Source organism: Atta colombica, unplaced genomic scaffold, assembly GCF_001594045.1.
Source record: "Atta colombica isolate Treedump-2 unplaced genomic scaffold, Acol1.0 scaffold107, whole genome shotgun sequence".
NCBI lineage: Eukaryota > Metazoa > Arthropoda > Insecta > Hymenoptera > Formicidae > Atta > Atta colombica.
This window is the reverse complement of record NW_017259192.1, coordinates 2,629,965-2,652,584: the sequence shown is the minus strand read 5'-3', so window position 1 is coordinate 2,652,584 and position 22,620 is coordinate 2,629,965. Positions and strand designations below refer to the sequence as shown.

At 31.1% G+C, this 22,620-nt stretch overlaps 1 protein-coding gene across 26 annotated transcripts in view; it reads right to left on the bottom strand.

Moving 5' to 3' along the window:
• The window catches only part of LOC108692693 (calcium-activated potassium channel slowpoke), a 104,345-nt gene that overhangs the window by 57,207 nt on the left and 24,518 nt on the right, over positions 1-22,620 (bottom strand). For all 26 annotated transcript variants that reach the window (XM_018201107.1, XM_018201276.1, XM_018201085.1 and 23 more), the window contains exons 2-5: positions 5,008-5,069; positions 4,631-4,727; positions 4,031-4,294; positions 2,204-2,371 (exon numbers count right to left, since the gene is read on the bottom strand). In XM_018201107.1, the coding sequence (XP_018056596.1) occupies positions 2,204-2,371; positions 4,031-4,294; positions 4,631-4,727; positions 5,008-5,069 (591 nt within the window). The remainder of the gene's footprint in view (positions 1-2,203; positions 2,372-4,030; positions 4,295-4,630; positions 4,728-5,007; positions 5,070-22,620) is intronic.

Here is a 22,620-nt window from a genome sequence, read left to right as displayed (position 1 = left end):
TATATAAACAAGTTATAAGAAATAAGAAACGTTTTAGATAAATTTTAAGCAATGTAAAAAGGGAATGAAGTCGAGTTATACTAATCTCTTTATGTTCGTCATCATATCGCGATAAGGACTTAATTCATGACAATTTTTTTTTAATATACCATAAAGATTTTTCAATTCTTATAGCATATTGATAAAATATGACTACTTGAATGATGAATGATTAAATTAAAATAAACAGCATAAACTATATAATTATATGTCAATTATATGTTTCCATTACTATTTTTTTTACTAATTAAAATATTATTATCTGTATTTTATTCATTACACACATATCACACAATATATCACAATAACAAATTGTAAATAATAATAACAATTTATAAAAAATAAAAAAAGCTATTTTTTATATGGGACAATTTAAGCTCTTACGCAGTAATTCTGTATCAAAACTTCACTATGTCGAATGTATCGTACTTTCGGAATATGTTCTCTTCAAATAACTAATATTATCTATTATTAATATTTTACTGATCATAAGCTTCGGACAGAAATTAACAAATGTTAACTTGGGCACGTTTCTCATAGATGTTTGAACGGCGATGCTCGCGTTTAGGAGAAAAAGATACGATGTCCATCTCCGAGAATACTTCAAGAGAGTGGACTGTTATTCCTGAGTCGACCGTGTACGCAAGATTTACATGAACGATCGATAAGCCGCGTACGTACGCATGTACGCATAACAGCTATGCATAAAAGGCTCGCAGCAATACGCGCATCGACGTTCAAACGAATCAATCGATTCAAACAACGAGCGACACCGTTTCTCTGCCGTTGATTTCTGCCCCAAAAAGCCATTTTCGCGTGACATCAACGGAAATGTTGTTTCAATAGTACTACAATCGCGTTTTCCTTTGTCTCGAGCGAAGCCAGAAAGTTCAAGAAGTGGGATAAATTCGCGATAAAAACTCTAAATATGTCCATTCAGAAAACATACTTGTCGTTCAAGCTTTATCTCTTGGAAACATGAGTTAGTGAAGTTTCATTACCGTTTTCTGTTAAAATAAAGCTTACACATAAATACCATCAGTGGATATTACTAGCAATGTTTTTAAATTGTTTTCGAAATGTCACCAATCCGAAAACATCATGATTGTATCGATTCACAGCAAAGTAAATTCGAGTTTCAATCTGAAAAATTTCTTTTACAGTTATTTTACAACTTTAATATTTTTCAATACCGAAAATGTCATAAAATTGGATTTGAATGAAAAAGTTTAAAATGCATTATAAAGAATTTTCTAATAAATTATATCTCCATGTTTCCAAACTGTTTCTCGCGATGCAGAAGGATCAACAGTCGGAAAACATCGTACACTCGAAATATTTATTGTCTCGCGGCTCGCTCTGGGACACGTAAATCTGAGACCGCCGCTCGTCTCGTCAATCGTTCTTCTCTGATATACGAGCCTTGGTAAAACTAGTAGTTTCAGTTACTACGAAATGAAATGTCAAATAGCAAGCGGAATGCGGCTGTACTTTGAAATTTCTCAGGATAAGAAAGGAAGATATGCAAGATCACAGAAATTCAGCGGAAAGACAAGTCAAGTGGAAAAGCTCTTCGACTGCATATAAGGAAATAAAGAAAAGCAAAAGAAAAAAGAATTAATTCAAACTGATATAAATGTTGTATATACGTTTTATAGATTTTCAGCTTTTCGAATTGTATATTTAAAGGAATCACTTCGATAAAGAAGAAAAGACGTTTTGTTTCATGCATTTCGCAAAGCTCATTTCGTTAAACTGGAACTACTAGTTTATTTATTTATCGCAAACAGAGAGATCCATAGAAAAACACAATGAACAAAATTTTTACGAGAATAAAAATTTATTTATTTAGTTCACATATAATATATTCTGTATTTTTTTCATAAATTATGACCACCGTTACGTGACAGAGAATTTTATTATGCATATACCCACAAAGTGGTGTCATTTGTTTATATATAAAAATGTTTCTGCACTTATCTATGATAATCTATGGATACCGAATCAAGATAGGAAAATATTAATATCCATTAATATTTATCAACGTAAAAAATGGATCACGCAATTATTAAGGGACATATTATTCACGGTATAAAAGCCTCCGACGTACGTAAACATTAGAGACTTGACTACGTTTGAGAAGAATAACACAAAAATAACTTACCAAACCGACGAGTAGAAAAAATACTAGGAATGTGCGGCCAAGGACCGTCTGGCAGTAAACGTCGCCATATCCTACTGTGGACATCGTCACGATCAGAAAGTACACACAGGTCCAGTACGAAAGCTGTTGTGGGTTCGAGAAGTCGAAAGGGTCCCCTGAGTTTTCAAGCTGTGGGCATGAGATTATTACGTTTAGGATCGTCCTCGCGCGATGTCAAGAGTGAAATTGCGGTTTATATTGGTTAAGTTATAACTGTAAGCTTTTACTACTGCGCAATGGTAAACGCGGAACGTCCGGATCTCTCGGATTTCTGCGTATGAATCGTCTTAAAAAATGTGATAAGAAGTCATGAGACAAAATCATCATCATTATCATTAAAATAATATAAGATTATATTCATCTTATTATATAAAATACTCAAATTGTAAAAATCGTAAAAAAGATAAAACAGGAAATATAAAGATAATATTTAATCATTATAATTTTTCATGATACATTTATTAAAGAACTGTATATTTGATTTTTGTGCTACCATATTATTATTAGCATATCCATTCATTATTTATAAAATTTATAGAATTTTATTAAATTTCTCCTTATTCATATCCTTAAACTACTGTTTTTTAAATATTTTCAAATTTATTAAAAGATTATTCTTATTATATTTTGACAAAAATAAAAAACAGAAAGATTATATATATTTAAAAGATTATTTTTGTTATTACTAATTAATTATTTATTAAAAAATTCTAAATTTTTTTCGTATTTCTCACGATGCTCTGTGCATCTGTAATACAAGTACGGTTAAAAATTCCTTTTTATACATTATTTAAAACAATAGAGAAAATTAACTCAAAGAGATATTTATGTAATAAATTTTACAATTAGTGTATTGGGTAAAATGTTTTATTTTGAAATTGATATGAATGTAATTTAAGAGACTTAAATTCTGATAATTATATCTGACAATATTTATTCATTTATGAATATTACATAAGCATCAAGACATACTTTGACCAAAAATAGCATTTTTCTCTCTTTATGTTTAGATTTAAATTCTTTATTATTAGAAAAAAGAAAACTATATTTGTTATAATTGAATTGAGTGCAGAAAGGAGACAAGTTACATTTATCTATTCTTTTAGTATTAATAAAAAATGATTTAATTTTAATTTTAATGAAAAAATTAACAAAATTATTTTTGAGAATTTACATATGACATTTAATAATATTTTTTTTAATTTTCTGGTTTGTGACATGCTTATCTATTAAATGTAAAATTTTTATTTCAAATTTGGACACATTTTCTTTTTGTCCTCGACGTTGGTAAAAAAAAAGTTAAAAATTATAGTACGCCATTACAGATACTTAAATTATGTTAAACAATAATTATTTTTTTATGTTAATTGAAATAACATAATTTATTTAAAATACTTTAAAAATATTGTATACACACAATTCAAACTCTGATTATTAAAGTATCTTTTTTTGGTTATTCTCAATTGTTAGTAATTCTCATTAAAAAAGCTTCTACGCTCTGGAATGTAGTGTCCTATTTTTTTTAATCTCAAAAAGGGACAAGTCCTGCACTAGTGCCCTTTCTGCACTCATTACTCATTTTTAACATCTACTTTAATCCTCAGAAGTTTGGAACAAGTGCCCTATTTGCACAAAAAACCTCTATCCACTTCAAGATTACTTTTCATTTCAAAATCAATGAAAAGAAAAATTTATCTTCGAATAAAATTGGAACCTCTTTCTCCAATCATCGATTGTAGTAAATTGCTTTTTAATAATAATGAAGCCTAAAAAAAGGATAAGACTCACCAAATGAATGATGCCAGCAGCGGTTAACCAGACCGAAATGAAGATGGAGACGAGTTGGGCAAGACGAATAGAGCTCGATGTCTTTAGAATGTTAAGGTACTGGAGGATGTCAGGGACCGTCATCAGTCGTAGGGCTCGGAGGAACCTCAATCCGATCCACGTCCGATCGAGATATATCGATACGAAGGACGGTGGTATCGTAAAGTAGTCCACGAACGAATACATCTCCAACATGAACCACAGCTTGTCACTGGCGGCGATAAACTGTGAAAATCATACAAGAAATACTATATTAAACAAACATTTAAATTTAAAACAAAAATAGTCTAGCGAATATTATATTTCGCGTAAAAAACTCTAGAAAGATTTTCGTAAGATACAAGTAAAAATTGTCTATGCCTCACATACAAAATGCATTATATAAATTTAAAATGTTTTCCAAATATTTCAAACTTTAATAAAATCTGATGTGTAAACACTTTCCTTCTTAAGAGATTTATCGAGATGTTCATACTTTTTATGTAGCAAAACTTGTACATTTTTATAATCTTAATATTAACTGAAAAGTTCATTGGCAGAAGGAACGGTGATCTTACTTACGCGTATAAAAAAGTAGACCATAAAAAATATATTGAAAGCTAAGTCTATCTGCTGAGTAATGTTGTTGCTCCACTTCTGGCAACGCTCCACCACTTCGCTGTAACATAAAAGCACGAGATTGCGGATGTTAGGTCAGCATCTCTTATGAACTCGACGAAGGTCTCGGTCTTAAAAAAAGCAACGCTGAAAGGGCGACTAAAATAGCAGCGATTAAACTAGCGATTATCGTCGCGCCCTTAATTAAACCGCAAGAAAAAGCTATAAAGTGTTTGTTATAATATTACCAATACTGCGCAAGAATAAAAACAATGTGCATGAATGTTGTGATAAACTTAAAAGCTACGCATTAACACTGCCGTCGAAGTCTTGTTACTCACCTGGAGGCATCGATGAAGTATATTATAAGCGATGCTATACTGAGAATGAAAACTAACACCACCTGAAACAGATAAAAAAACCACATCATGAGAGATCCTGTCTTTCATCCTATCAAACATTTTTATCTTAAAATACAAGTACCATTAAACGTATAAATAAAAATAAATGCTTTGTAATTTTTATTGCGTTTTTCTAAAAAAAAATAACGTAATCATACCTTTACTGTTTTAAATAAAACTCTTCAAAAGATATGACATGCCTTATTTTATGGTTTTATTAACCAATTTTATGTCAAGATATTGCGATGTAGCAAAAGGTAATCAAAGTTTTGCCGGAATAACATGCAGGGCTCGTAACTTAAATCAGTGTCTCATATATGTTGTCATCGCAATCTATTCTCATTAGATTATAGTATCGCTTTATTTCCGATACGTGCCAGCATCACGTATCGCAAAGTCTAACCGATAACTGTCAGCAAATGTGAAGTAACGTTTATGACAGGCGCCAAGATACCCCATACTCGACATCATGTCAAAGTATATTGGTAGTTACTAGAGAGTATTATTAAATCGCTATAATGTTAAATTTCCTACGTAGTTACGACTTCAAAGTTACGCAAGTTCACGCAAACAAATCCGCTAATGATCTGATAAAATCCCTCATTAGAAAATTAGCCTTGTTCAGTGACCATCGTCACTGATGACAAGCGATTAATTAAATGGTTGCGCAGTAATTTGTGTCGATGGTAATTTGATAAGCTATCTATTATTTATCCAGAAATATTTTTGTTAAATATGTCAAGTACTGTCGTTTTGCATTTTATTTAACATTTTATATAACAATTCATCATTCACAATATTGCGAATAATGAATTGTTACATTAAATAAAGTACAAAACGGCAATACTTGGCGTGTATCGGAAAATAATATTCCATTGAGCAATCAAAATCCAGTATGACTAAATCCGGTTCTCAACGCATAAAAAACTGGTACGATTAAAATCGGTACGATTATATATATCCGGCTCTCGGCGCATGGAAAACAAATATCATTCGAGTTCGGAAATTAATAAAAAAAGGATTTTTATCTTTCTTTTGTTATTGTATAGCGGATAATAAAACGAGCCGTGTCGAATTAATCCCAAGCATCCAGGATCTATTTATCGCATGCGAAGTATATTTAGGTATGCATTGCACAGACACAAAATTGCGAGCTGCGCAGCCACGCCTGTACATAATTATTGTAAACAATGGCTAGGGCCAGCTCAATGATCGTATGCATGTAAGCACGCGATGCGTGCGCCAAACACAAGATCGATGAGGGTTCATATATAGAATTGAATGCGCGAATCCATTAACACTCGATCCTTATTATCTCCGTGTTGAGAGGACACCCAAAAATGATAGCACTCAATATTTGATATCTGAACAATTTTGATAAATTATTGACAAATTAAATAAGATAGATTGCAATACCTCGCAAAGTTTCGTAAACGAATCAGTCAAATACAATATTGATTAATTTATCTATATACTTTGGAATATCATATTCTGAGAATTTCTCTAACATTACGCAAAAATTCGTTGATATTCATAATTTACACTTAAATGGAAATAACGGGAATTTAATGGGAATAATTTCCATGTTACATAAGACAATAAGACTTATGTATCTATTTCTTACAGCGATTATTATCCGTACATCATTTTATAGCGACACATTTCATCTTTCCTATAGCTGTAATAGATCTTTGCTTTCCTCGAAAAGACGTTTTTGTTACTAAATATAAAAGTTCTAAAAGAAGATATAAAATATTATAGCAAAAGATACAAAGAGATAATCAAAAGCGCATTTCAAATTTAATATCAAAATATAAACGGCGTCTCAGTTAAAATTATTTGCAAAAATTAATGTTAAGTGTAACAATTTCGATGCACAATTTAATTAATTTATTGAATTCTCTGCATAAAATCCCAGATAAAACGTAATATTTATAAAAAATTTACAAAATATTTGTAAGATTAGTTTGAAATATTTTGTGTAAATATTTTTGTGGTCTTAGATTGCACGGATTACAAATATTTATTATAAATATTATAATAAATATTGTAGTAAAATATTTAATTTATATTTTAATATTTCAAATAAAGCTTTATATAAAAAATGTATAAAATATTTATAAAACATTTCAACAATAAATAGTAACAAATATTTATCATAAATATTCTGTGCTATCTCGAATATGTGCTAATATATATGATAAAAAGAAAGTCGTTTACATTAAAAGTTAATAATTTATGTTATTTTTCTTATTCGCTACAGTATCAAATTGTTATGAGAAAAAGATATTAGTTTTTTTATGAAATGTTCTCCTTGCACACTTTATTAAATCAACATATCAAAAGTTGTTCTTCAATAATTACTTTAAGAAAGACGATCTTACAACGGCCTGTCAGAATTTAGCACGTGTAATTTTCCTAACAGTCTACTTTGCAATTACTTTGTATCATCAATACATAGCGCCCTTCTTGTGTGTGAATTCTCTTTTATAGATTTGTATAAAGAAAGAGGCGAGAAGATATGTATCGGCGTAAACTAATTACAAAGAGAAAAAAAACACAAGAGAGAGAAGTCAAAAAAAGGATAAGAAGAAAAAGAAAGGACAAAAAAGAGAAAGATAGATTTAACCAGCATACCGTGCGATATTCCTGACGCGTCTCATAAGAGTGAAACTCTAAACATAGTCACTGTTCAAAAATAGACAGTAGGTGCGACCCTCGACAGATGATGTAGACAAGAAATGGAAGAGAAGTCACGAAAGAAGAACGAAATAACGATAGTGACGAAGAGCGGTCAACTGTAATAATTTTGAGCAGACGGTGCAATAACAAGAGCCAAAGAAAAGCGGTAGAAGAGAAAATAGGAAGAAGCAAAGCATCTGAAAGAAAAGACAACGACCTCGTGAGTCGATCTCGTGAATTCGCGTGCGACGTATTCAAAATCTTAAGCTCCCTCAATGCACTCCTTTTGTTCAAATTATTTTTAACCATCTCGTTTTCGCCATCTCGTTTCGATGTAGGAAACAGACTATAAGCCGAGGCTCATGGTTTCCGTGTTAGCCGACAAGCGAGCAGTAAAGTTCAGGGTTATCGCGCGCTGAAGACCGTAATAAGAAGCCTACACTCGCCTCTCCCACTGTAAGCCAACGAACTCCCGCCTTGTCATCGATTTAAATTCTTATCAAACCTGTCGTGCTCCTAACGACCGTTACGGCAAATTGACTTGATAAACGGTCGCACCACGCGAAATTACTAGATGGCGGTTATTTCCTGAAGCGGCTCGTACCCGCCCTCGCCGTGAACTGAACAATTCTCTGGACGCTGCATTAATAACTCGTTTGATATTCTACGTGATAATGGCTGGAATCGTTATTACGATAAGAATATTTCATGTCGATTTTTCTTTCTTTCCCTGAGAATAATTTTTGTAGGATTTCTGTATACAGAACATCCTGCAAAAACAATCTTGTCAAAGTTATTTTTTATTTTTTTCACAAATAACAAAGTCCCTATCGAACAAAACATTTTAAAACGCGCGTAACAGACGAAAAAACAAAAAAATTCTGACAACTTCTGCACCGTAAGAGTTCAAACAAATAACAAAGCGTTTATTTCAATAGTTTTCTAGGGACAAGTTTCATAGTTCCTTAATTCTGATCGACATTATTTGTATTTAAAATGAATTACTCACTTCTTTGTAAACAACGAGAAGATAGTATCTTGAAATTAATTTAATATATTTAATATATTTAATATATTTAATTAACTAGAAAGCAAAATCTTTATTAATTCCAACACATTCAAACAGCGCAAATTGGATTCATTTTGTTATTAGAATGTAAATTTCATTCATTTTCAGATTAACAGAATATAACTTGAAAGTTGATTGTTATTAATCAAAATTATAAAATCGTAATAAAAGATTATAATACCTTTAGTTATTTAAAAACATTCACATAATTATTTAAATGTATTTCATCCATGATGCTTCTGTTTACAATATAAATTACTTTATATTTTAATTTATATTTCATGTATTTATGTTAACAAAGTTTGTAACAATTTTACGCGGTTACGAGGAACGTAGAGTGTTCTAAAAAAAATTAAACTAAAGTAGGACCAACGATTAGTGATCCTACCTTAATTTAATTTACACACACACACACACACACACACACACACACACACACACACACTTGTAATATCGCCATTACAAAAAGTATTATGGTACGGATAATAAATTACAAGAAAAAGTTAATATAAATTTAGTAAAAGATAATATATTTTAATATTTCATATATTATAGAAAATAATTCTATAAGTTCTTTTAATTTTAAATAATAAAAATATAAATAAATTTAACATGAAAATTATTTATTATAATATTCTAAACATTGATGCAAACTTCTAATAATTTTTATTCAACTTTCGTTAATGTGAAATAACTGCTATATTATTTACATTTGACAATAAATTTTTATTTTTCAATTAATTTTAATTCCATTTTATCTGAATAGAACAATTCCAGATTAAATTACCAAGATATACCAACAAAAAATTAAAAGACCGAGAGTTTCTGATGACCTTCTGTGAAATTTGTTAAGCAGAAATTGATTTCAAATTTATTATATTATAGGTTTTGTGATTCGATACGATATTTCAGATGTTCCGTGCAGGGAAACCAAGTTTACGGATCTACGATCTCAAACTTGATGAGCTCGTATAAATGAAACCGTATCGATCTCTCGGACACTGGATTTACGAGAAACTTTTATTATGTTTGCGCTGAGAGAAAGACAGAGAATATCCCGCGGCGGATGATCCATAGATAAGCAATGGCGTTAAGAGTACTGGTGTAAAAATAGAGATCGTCGAAGGAAAATGAGAGAGAAATAAATACAGAGAGAGGAGGAGAGAGAGAGAGAGAGAGAGAGAGAGAGAGAGAGAGAGAGAGAGAGTGAGAGAAAAAACATCTCTCTGATATTACTGATAAATAAGGCAAAAGACGTAGAAAAATTCAAGGCGATTGCAAACACGAAGTTGATGTGCCGCCAACCAAGTAGACGCATGTAAAATGCCGCAACTTGTCGGCCAGGAAGCTTCCGCGCAGGAGGCACAAGTATATGGTACACGTATACACGTAGCATAAATAAATAAAAAGGCGTAGCTTATGTACCCTGCCGGCCGATCGATTTCGTCGGTTGGCTTCGTTCCAGATATTCCCTCATTAGATTTTCGAATAATTTATCTGCGCGTCGCACGAAATTATCTGCCTTCCGGCGGCGTGAAGTTAAAAAAAAAGCACGCTTATCCCCCATTAATGAGGAGGCAGCTATAGCTCTTCGTTAACCGAAAGAAAGAAGTCACCTGGTGAGTCAGGCTCTCGATTCGCGTGTAAAAATTGTCACAAAAATCGTCGTTCAGATCCGTTACGGAAATTTGTTTTCATACATTAGTATCTCTTTGCTCCGTTGTCCTCAAAATTGCTGACGTCATTCGAACTTATGAAATATTAGTCGGTTTTTATATATTAATGTTATTTTTATCATTTCGTGACATTCGATTATGAGCATATAATCGGAATAATTATTGGAATTGATTATATTCGACGTTAGAATAACTCAACATTATTGCATTAATTTCCTAAGTATATTGCGTTACAAAACTTAATTTTCCAATGAGATAATATGAGATAAAATTCGTAACGTTCTACAATATTCCAGCAATATTTTATGATAGATATCTTCTGCCAAAAATAAACTTCTAATTTATATAATACATTTTCTCCTGAATACAATTTTCTTTTCCTTTTTTTTAATTTCAATTAATTGTACAACTCAATTAAAAACCATACATTTATTTGAAATACCTAAAACTAGTAATATTTCTATTAATGTTTTATAAATGTTCATGTTCCAAAGCATTATTTCCGTACATTAAATCGATTTTTTAAAATCAATTTATTGCAGCCCCTCAACTTATTATAGCAAATCGATTTTTTAAAAAGTCCATTTCTTTCCTGATCGAGGACATGGTGACCCAAAAAGAATTGTATACATACTACTATAGTTTCCATAATTCCTCGCAGTACAGCAATAAAGTACACGCTTTACTCTTGTTGCCCATCGAAGAAACGCGAACCATTTCAACGGAATAATTCAGAGATGCCCCGAATATCGAACTACGGCTTCCTCAAATTCGAAAGATATCCTACCGGAAATCGACATTCCCTTGACATCCCCAACAGAATACATTCTCCTCACGGTAAGAAAGTAACCACGCAGCGAGTGTCGTGTTCAATTTCGCGCCACCCCCGTCTTGCGTGTACACTGCACGTACGTGTGGCCCACACGCGGCCTGCAGATGCGCACGTACACGCTATAGAAGCGCGGCCCGGGTCTCCGGATGCATCGTTCCAGCATGCAGCACTACGGCGTACCGCTGCTGCACTACAGGAGATCTGGGTCATCCGAAAACGGTTGTAGGGGTCGTGCCGAGGGAATTTCTCGTTTCGTTTCTTTGAAAAATCATGCGGGCAAAAGACGAGAGCGAGAGATAGCGGGCCATCTTCGAGAAGCATCTTTCACAAAATTCACCGAATTTGCGAATTGGCACAAAGGAAAAATTCAAACGAACTGAACGAATCGCCTAATACTCCGAAAAATTCGCTGGCGGATAAAGTGGGTCGCGCGCGAAGTAAAAATTATTACTCTGTCCAGAGAATAATAAAGTGTGCAGCGTATAAATGGATATACCGGATATATTCTCTACATTAAATTGTCACGGGTGTTAAATGGTTTTACCAGCGTCTCATCGCTAACTTTTATTGCGCTGACTTTGTAACATCGATTCCAAGATATATTTAAAAGAAGAGATACATTGCTTAAAATTTCATTCCTTCTTTTAACACAAGAATGTTTGCCGATGAATAATAAAATAAAATAATCACTTGGGTTTCATTATCATTTATTTTGTGAAAGTAACATCTGCACTTTCTGAACAAAAACTGAATAAAATTTGTGATTTACGGTACATATCCCAAATAAGTGATTTATCTTAAGCTTTGAGTTTTTTGAGAAAAGAATATATAATATATAGAGAAATTCTTTCTCTTTAATTTTTTTATATCTCATTAAATTACTAAATAAAAAATAAAGCAAGAGATATTTGGAGCAACAATTGTTACTTCAATCGTAAATTAGTTGTCGCGAAATCAGCAGTTAATTAACGCAAATTAGGCTACTAGTGTTGAATACGTATTGTAGCAACGGAGAAACCATAGTTAAATGGTTGTCAGCCACATAAATGACTTACTATGTACTCATGATGAATACTGAATAATCCCATCGTATTCTACTCATTTTGTGCAGCCGGTTGAATATACATCTTTTGGATAATAATGTCGAGAATATTGTGATCCTATTACAATTGTAAGGATATCTTTCGAGTATACTGCCCGAAGAACTCTGTTCCCAGCGTTCTCGAGTCAAATCATAAATATTCATGACGTCGTAAGATATTAATGGCAAATAATATTTTCAGAATGTAAAGAAAATGGTTTTTATTGTTACAAGAGTCCGACTTGGTTAATTGTTTCACATGTGAGAATAAGATTCCTCCGTGAGGAAGCCGTCGCGACGGGTGACGCTGAAAATAGTGCACTACTTCATAACGCAGTGAGTCACGCGTTGGTATTCGTATATTCAGATCGAAATTCGCGATGCACCTATAGTGTCTCCGTGCAATGTACCGCGTAAATTCTCGCGGAAATTGCCCAAACGCATCGTTCCGAATTCTCTTTTCCTTTCTCTCCTTTCTTTTTATATATACGTATATTCAACGACAGAATTTTCTCGCACTTAACAGCGACGCGGAGAATTGTGTCTCGCGATATTGTGAAAACATTTTTTTATTCATCTGGAAGTCGAGATACGGCACCAATTCAAGTTTCCGAATGAAAGAACGATGATACGTATGTACGTATGAAGACGCTTCTCTCATCGTATTTGGCGTCAACCTCGTTCATCTTAGCGACTAAAGCCGGATCGCACGCTTTTAGTGCAACCCTAATCAAACGAGCGGCTTACCTCGCCATCCCCGGGGTGGCGGTTCATTTAATTAAACGCCCCATTCCAACGTAACTTTCTATAGCGTCAGAAGGAAGTTTATTTCGCTAAAGCTACATCCCGCAGCTTCGTGCTAATCAATGTAAAGTTGACACGGCATAATTAACGATTCTGGAAACGCTGGATTGAATAGATACATGAATATTTTCCGCTTCATTACAATATAAATCTAAGAAGATAGTTTTATCTTATTTCGATGCAGATTTGTACTTTAACGTTAGAACCGATGTCATTCGGGGTCTGCTAATCATTTAAATTATTTTTTTTTATATTAGATTATCTATAGTACAGAGTATTAAAAGTATGTGAATGTAATACAGATAATTCTAATTATTCTAATTCTAATTATTCTAATTATAAGAATAAACAAGGCCTAGAGTAAAAATTAAGGAGTTTGCTTACTAAACATCTTTATTATTCAATAAAAAAAAATTATGGACCATCAGGCAAGTGAACATTTTAATTCTTTACTTATCTCTTGCCTTGTTTATTTTTATAGTTTTTCGAGTATACATATATGAATACTGTTTTTAATATTTTTAAATACAATAATTCTAATAATACAAATAATATCAAAATAATTCTTCACTATCCGAGAACAAGGATAGAATTACTAAATTGATACTTTCAGACTTTTAGCGGGATATCATTGGTTCTAATGTTAGTGGAAATATACGAATTTCTCGCAGCGAGAGAAAAATAAATTTTATGAATATTTTCAGAAGTGCGAATTTTTCATATTCTCGCGCAGAATGATGTATAAAATCACGACGGTTGTATAATCGGCAGTTTATCATTACTTAAATGTATAATACATCTCTCCTCGTTTAACAACTTTCTTAAAATTCCTAGGTAACTCTGCTCCTTGCTTATACAAGTAACCCAGATTCAACATCGGCAAGTTCAACGATGATGTGCCAACTGAGAACAACACAATTCTCATTAATCATGACGTAAACTGCAATATACAGGTGCTACTATTTACTACGTTCCATGCTCATTTCCGATTTTCTTCTCCAGCGTCGTTCCCGCGGCTGAGCCTTGCGCATTCCGCAAGGGAAGGCTGAGTTGAGACTTGCGTAATATGGCGCATAGTTTCGCGAACGAAACCCGCGTCGATCTTACGTCGACGGTTTGCCCTTATTATGATAATAAAAGTCAGGATAATAACCATATGCATGGTTGGAGGGGACCATCACCGTGACCGATATCGATTTTAATTCCTTTTTTGCGATTGATTGTACCAGTGCGAATGTTATCGGGTTAACTGGGTACAGTTGTACCTGTCGAAAACGGGGAATAACAGAGAGGGAAAAAGGGACACAGAGAGGATGAGGTTTGCGTTTGAATCGGCATACAACGAGTCTCCATCCCTCTTTTCGATAGATCGGTGTTCGAGTGTTTGACTACCCACCATCGTCACCAGCTCGCTCCCACCATCGACTCATTCCGTGAGAATATGGGTTACTGGGTTATCATCACCAGCGGTGGCTCGTCCTTCTCCGTTGCCGGAAGTTTTTCCAACCAATTGCTCCTGCGAAAGGACAACGATGAAAACCAAGGAGGACCCGAAACCTCGAGAATATAATTCTTCTTCAGCGAGTATAGATATTTCAGAGAAGATTGCCGATACGAAAATATCAGGTCTTTCATGGGATTGGCTACATCGATTTTTCAGGATGTCCAGGAGAAGCGTATATCATGCGTCTTCGTTATTTGTTGAATTTGGGACAAATTTATCATGAGATAATAAATTTTTCCTACTTTTTAGAACGTTTGAAAATGTTTCTAAAGAAATCTTCTCTAATTCCTTTCTATGTTATGATAAGTATTAACCTAACATAATCTTTGTTTTTAACTCAGAACAGCTATAGCAACAAAGTCCAGAATTAATTAATAAATCTTTGGATTACTATCAAAAGAGCACTAAGTTTCTGCACACTTTCATTGGATTGTGTTAAAATAGCAGTACAAAATTAACAGACGTCTAAATAAAATAATTTTAAATGTAATATAATTATTCATTAAATCAATTTCCGAATAAGTTAGTCTAAGTATTACATTTTTTTAAGATAAAGCTCTGTTTTTTTTCTATAGTTAAACTAGTATACATTTAATATATGTTTGAAATTTGATGAAAGCGAGAAAAAAGTTCTCTCTCTCTCTCTCTCTCTCTCTCTCTCTCTCTCTCTCTCTCTCTTTCTCTCTCTCTCTCTAGTAATGTTTTATGAGTATTAAATCAGAATTAACAACGTTATATGCAGAAAACGATTCTAACAGCATTAAGACTTTAAACATCGACATATAAACTACATAGTATTTTTTTATATTTCCAGCGAAATCCAAACAAATATAAGTAGATATTCTTGAATTCCTATAATCTGCTTTATAAGCAATTTCCATTGAATCTGCTCATTAAAGACGTATTAGACGATTCACTCTACCCTGAAATAACGCGTAGATGACACGTATGACATCCGTAATTCAGATCACGAATGCATACACATGCTAATTAGTCTGTTCGACATGAGTCGACGCTAGGCTATTCTTGTAATACACATATCCTTGGACAGAATGTATTATATCTTATGAATTATGCTCCTTTTCATTCCATCGATCTTCCGGAATACAGAACGCTGTCTGATAGACTAATGCCCAATTTCTTCACTTCTAGATAAGTTATCTATAACTTTATTCATGAAATATTCCCCAGATCTTATTTAAGATCTGAAATATATCTCGTAAAAATCGACGACGCATTTAGAGATGAAGAAATTGGGCATAAGAAAAAGACTAGAATATAATACTTTAAATAGAACATTATATGATTACGAAAAAATATCTCTGCTAATTTATTTATGTTTTGCTTTCACATGATTGTATTGTCAGTTTTTAAAACATTCTTAGAAATTTCGTTTAATGTGTATAACACAGGAAAATTCATAGAGATGTGGTTTCATATAAATTTATGAAATTAATATATTATACGTAACATTAATCTGTGTTATAAAATTATAAAAGATATGTTAAACATGTCATGAAAGACTACTTTAAAGTGTAAATAAAAGAGACTTGTTTTTTGTTTTATTAGATAAGTTAACACAAAATAAATTTTAATACTCATAAATGAGAAATAGAAAACTTTTTTTACATATTACATCGTATCGCGTAATTATGTGCATCGGGGAGCCATTTGATTTGCCATGAAGGCGACAATCTGACCTATCGTACTTAACTATAAATAAAGATTGCTATTCTTATTTTAGCACGCGAATTAGCGTGGGTCTCGGGCAGACTCGTCACGAGCTGCCCTCGCTATTTTCGTATCGCGAGATGTGTAGCCGAAGTGTCTAGCGAAATTATTAACAACCTTCGATCGTTTCAATCGTTTATTTGTTTAAAAGACAAGTCCGTTAAAAAACATTTGAACGACGATTGTGAAAAAAATTAGATATATTTGCTTAAGATAATTGTGATAATCAATAGCTTTAATATGATCGCTTTTAAAATAAAAGCGATGATTAGAAACTGCGATGATTAGAAAGATATCTGATTTATTTTAATATCAAAAAGTAGAATGCACTTTATTACATATTTAAGATTTAAGATTGAACATTTGATTCTAATTATTGAAACGCATTAAATGACTCATGGTAAATCGCTGCCATGCAAAAGTTTTACATCCCGCATACTCCCAAATTTTTATCATTTCACATCAATGGCAAATTCGGACAAGTTTTTATCGTTATGCTATTTATACGAGAAAGTAAGATCCGGAAATTTATCCGCCGGAAAACGAAATCATTTGTTGCAAAAAAGGAGGTCGAAACCGGAGGCACGAATTATCATACTATTATCGCAGCGTATCATATGTCTTTAATTGTCCGATGACTGCTAAATAAAATATCCACTATAATTAGAAAAGACAAGCATAAATAAATTTTAGCAACAACATTAATAATTCTGACGTTTCTGATAGTGAATTTATACAAAAGAAAATTTATACAAAAGAAGAATGATGATTGAAGAATAATATTAACAACAAATAAGAAATAAAAGTAGTTTTTCTTTTAATTTTATTTTTAAAATATGTAGCACATTAAATACAATAATTTTAATCAGACTATAGTGTAGATTTTAGCAATATTAGAATTTATTTTTTCTTCGAAAAGAATTTTGTAAATAATTTAATTGTAACAGAACAATTATATAATTTTATAAAGGAATTAGTCTTACAATTAGATTTGAGAGCTTTTGAATCTGTTCTAAAAGAGATGGATTTAATAGAATTTTTTTTACTAACAGTCACATTGTTACGTTTTTTTCGATTAAATTTGGTATTCTAATTGAACTACATATTATATAAACAAAACTAGCCACACTTTCACGACTAAAAGTGAATAAAAGGTTAGTGTTCAATATCACTGCTTCTATCATCTCTTGTTCTGATTTAAAAAATTTTTTCTTGAATCAACGCTGACTATTGTTGGACGCAATTGTTTTTTCTTTAGGTCAAATACTTATTTTACTGTACAAAAAAGAATATGTATCACTTAAATATGTGTATCAAATTGGATTTGTAAACGTTTTCACAAATATAATTTCTTCTGTTACAAATACTTGATACATTTAGTAAATAAAGAAGATTGTAATCAAATGTTATTATACTTTCAGTAAGCGTTCATAATTTTTAACATTGTGGCAATAAATCTGTTTTTAATCACGCTATAATATGTAAGATAAAAATATCACGGAGAAATATATCCTCTTTCTTTTTCTCTCTCTCTCTTTTTCTTTCTCTCGTGGTTAGTGAACTTTGAATAGCACAAACAGCTGTTATTTCTTTTCTTTCGAAGTGACTGTACCAAAAAAATAAACTTCGTCGAAGATGCATTATACGTGAAATAATATCTATTTGTAATATAATATAAAATTTTAATCGCAACAAATAAAAGCATTGTATTTATTTACAGATATTGTCCTTTCTAATTACTCGTGTTATATTCATATTATATTTGTAATATAATACTTACATTAATTTTAAAATTAATTTGGGTGTATAAATATTTTTTCTAGTACGAAAGACTCACACTCTCATACTAGAAAAAGATAAAAAAAATTTATATCAGAGGATCAATATTTTGGTTTTCATTTAATTAATGAAAATTAAATACAAAAGGGACTTAAATTAAACAGTAAAATTAATAAATTTTATAATATACATTGATAATTTAATCTTTTATACATATTATAATTTTATAATACTTTATATGTTGATAATATTGATAGTTAAGCTATAAAATGAATAAGTTTTATAGTATTTTATACAATATATTGTTTTCTGATTCCAATATATTCCAATATATTATATAGTCTTTTTTGCAATAAAAAAAATTAAACTTTATGAAATGCATTTAATAAAATAGAAACAATAATAATCGATAAAATATAATATGAAGTCATATAACTTAATATTTAATGTAAACTTTATGCATTAAATCCTTGAAAACTTTTCTTTTTAACGTTCGCAATATTTATCTTTAAAAACTACCCAATTGAATGAACTATAAATATTTATACAAACTCTTGTACCAACACAATCCAAAAACGAAATACAACAGACAAGTTCTGTTTGTTTCAACAACTTTCCGAGATAAGTTCATGTTGAAAAAAGTTTTAATAATAGTTTATTTTGATACAAATGAAATAAAAAGTATTCGTTTTGTCTGGTTGGCACAAACCGCTTTCAATTAGATGCCATCCAATAACAAAATGCAACAAACGTAACTTTGCGTAATTCTTACGCAATACCTTATAAATAATATTTAAGCTTGCGACCAAATCGTAGTCGAATATGTAATGGTCATAAATTGTCGTACAATGTGTACAGGAAACTGTAGTCCGCTTACAGATCGGGTCTATTTGTAATTATTTTCTCAAGACTTGGCGTTGTTGAGTCACACTTTCATTTATATAAGCGAACTAGCGCGTCCCCTAATGCGATACTGTGAAGAACCCGGAAATCTTATGAAAACAAAATGAAACATAATAAAGTTATAAATAATGTCCTAGATGATTTATGTTTTATTGCATTCTAATAATATCTGCATACGTCAATATAGCATTATATTATTATAATAAAATTGGAGGCGAAAACTTCTTTATCTTGCAATTATCTTATAAATTATAATTATTTAACGAACGAGGAGGACATATAAGCTATCATGATTTCCATTCATATGTGACACGAGGTTATTATAAATGTTTTATTTATTCATTATATACATGTTTCTATAATATTTATTATTAAGCATTTTGTCGATAATATTTTAAGTTAAATATTTGTTAGTTTTGTAGAAAGATTATAGCTATCTAATAACGAAAATTTTCCAACACAATTTAATCAAAATATTTAATGATCATAAAAATTTTTTCTTTATTTATATACATATCTTGAATAATTATTTTTCTTTGCTACAAATTTTATTTTGTATAAAAAAATATGCATTTTTTTTATCTTGATACAAAATAATCTCTTTGATACAAAATAAAATTCGTAACAAAAAAACAATTATTTAAGATATATGTATACATAAATAAAGAGAACATTTTTCAGGTAATTAAATATTCTAATTAATATTGTATTAGATAATTTTCTTTGTCAAATAATTGTAACTAATCTTCCTGTAAAATTAACAAACGTTTAATTTAAAATATAATTGATGAAGTATTCAACAGTAGATATTACAAAAATATATATTTAATGCTTTTATTGAATATATTATATTATATTATAAATAATTAAATCATCAACTGCAATCATCTCGCGATACGTACTTTATTATCGATGGAAATCATCGTCACCTATAGCCTATCATGTTCATAACCAAACTATCGGTTTTCTAATGAGCAACCATCGCCACTATTACTGTGGTGCACGCTGTACATCATAACGAGGATGACGGTATAGATTCCAGTGATTAATAATTCCAATCAAACCATTATATATGTATATGTTTCTGTTGCGTTGTCCCATTTATATGCCAATGGACGATCGCAAATTAAATTTAAAATATGTTCGATAAAAAGGTAATTAATATTAGGTAATTAATATTATAAAAAAGTAGTATTTACTTGTTGATAAATGACCATTTTAAGAAAATATCTAACTAGAAAAAAATACTTAATTTTATATTTATATGAGTAAAGTAGATATATATGTACTTTAACGAATTCAGAATAAATTTTCTGTCGCAAAAATGTTGAATAAAGACATTACCTTATACTATAACTTTTCAACCTAAAAAAATTGAATTTTTTGCTAAGTATGACCAGAATTAAAGTTCTGATAATAAAAAGTCAAATCCTGAAATTAACTAAAGAATGAAGTTTTATTATCTACTTACATCATTAAGTCGCTAAAAATTTTTTGTATATATTTTTGATATAAAATGTTTTTTTAGTTTTTCAAAAAATTTTCGATAATGAGAAATTTATTTCAAAGTAAAAGAATTTATCGTAAAAATTTTTCGAGTAAAAAAGGTACTTAAGATGAAAATCAATAAAAATTCCAATATTTCATAAATTTAATATTTCATAATTAAGAGTTCAACATATCTAATTAGTAATATTTAGTAATAAACAATTGATGATTATATTGCAAAAGCATCGCAGAAAGTCTCACACAAGTAATAATTCAAATTATAAGTAATCATTCAAGTTATAATAATGTACTTATAAATCCAATCCTATATAAATTCAATTCTTTATCCTGAAAGATTTTAAAAGCCTTTCGAAGTTGGCTAGAAGTCGGATTCCTTCACTGATATACCATATTCTGGCACACGTATTCCGAATGATTGATGAGCGTACCGAATACTCGAACAAATCTCTTAAGAACCGAGTGAAAATTACTACATTTAAAGAGATGCTTCTACTTGCGAAATAGGCACGTAAAACATAGATCGATCTTTTAACGAACAGAGTTTATCGATAATAAGCCTTGGCTTTCTGAAATTTGTGTCATCCAAAATCAAGAGAACCAGAAGGGAGAGGGCTGCTTTACTTCGAATGAATCGAATAGATGTACATACGATTATCTTCTCCACCTCCGGCGTCGTGACAAATCTGTTACATTCTTGGAAACGGATACTGGCCAGCTGCCAGCCACTGCTAACGACTTTTCTTCCAAATATGATCCATATTTTCGATCCCATATTCAAGGAAGAGGATCATGAATTTACACATATAAATGTGTTCTCTTAGTTTTTCAAAAACTTTTAGGAAATGAGCGTTAGAGATATACTTTGTGGTAAACGAAAATTTACAATTTTCCATTAATATTAAAAAAAAATTAAAATCCTTTGTAATTTGGTCTTATAAACTAGTGCTTTAGTTTATCTAAAATTTCCATTAGGCAAATTAATCTTGACAGAGAAAAAGTATATGCCATACGTAAACAAACGTTTAATAAAATTGGTCCAAACGTAATGAGCCGTTAATGCAGAACATCGGAAAATCCATCCGCTGGCCGCAATATACCGTGAATCCATAAATTATCGGCACTTGCTGGTAAACACGCGAAAGTGTCAGCTTCGGTTTCCGCCAATTGGAAATGACCGAATTATGGTACTCCGATTCGACGCCTCCGCCAGCAAAGAGGAGGAACAGGAGGAGGAGAAAGAGAAGGATGCGCCCGTAGAAACTGGAACGCTAACGTAAAGTGCGCCGTAAAGGGGCTAAGTTCTGACATCCGAAGAGTTGCTTTGATCGGTGATTCCACGCGCGCGACGAAAAGAGAGAGAGAGAGAGAGAGAGAGAGAGAGAGAGAGAGAAGGAGGTCAGAAACAGAAAAAGAGAGAAAGAGATAGTACGTTAAGCTTTCAACGTACGTGATCTTCACGCTCATATGTTATATTTCAACAAATCATCGTCGACGGCAGCGATATGTCTCATTGGTCCCGACACTGGACGATATTAAACCGCAAAGTTAAGTTAAGATTCTCTCTTTCTCGCATTTTCTCTTTCTCTCACAGCACGAAGTTTACGTGAATTACTGATATAAATATTATTATATGAACTAATTGTACATTATAAAAAATTTTTTCGATATTTCTTTATTTTTAATAAATAATCTCTTAAAAAAAAATCATATTTTAAAAATTAACATTGGTAAAACACGACATGTTAAAACTATGAAAAATTTCTAATAAAACTCTTCTTTTTTATGATATACATATTTTTTAAGAATAGGATTTTTTAAGATACAAATGATTAAATACAAGAGCAATAAAATCATAAACCTAAAAACTAAAGAAATGAACAAAACAATAAAATATTTATCTATTCTATCTAATAATATTATAATATTATAAATATAGTATTATAAATATAATACTCAATTTATTTATACTAATAAATATATAGA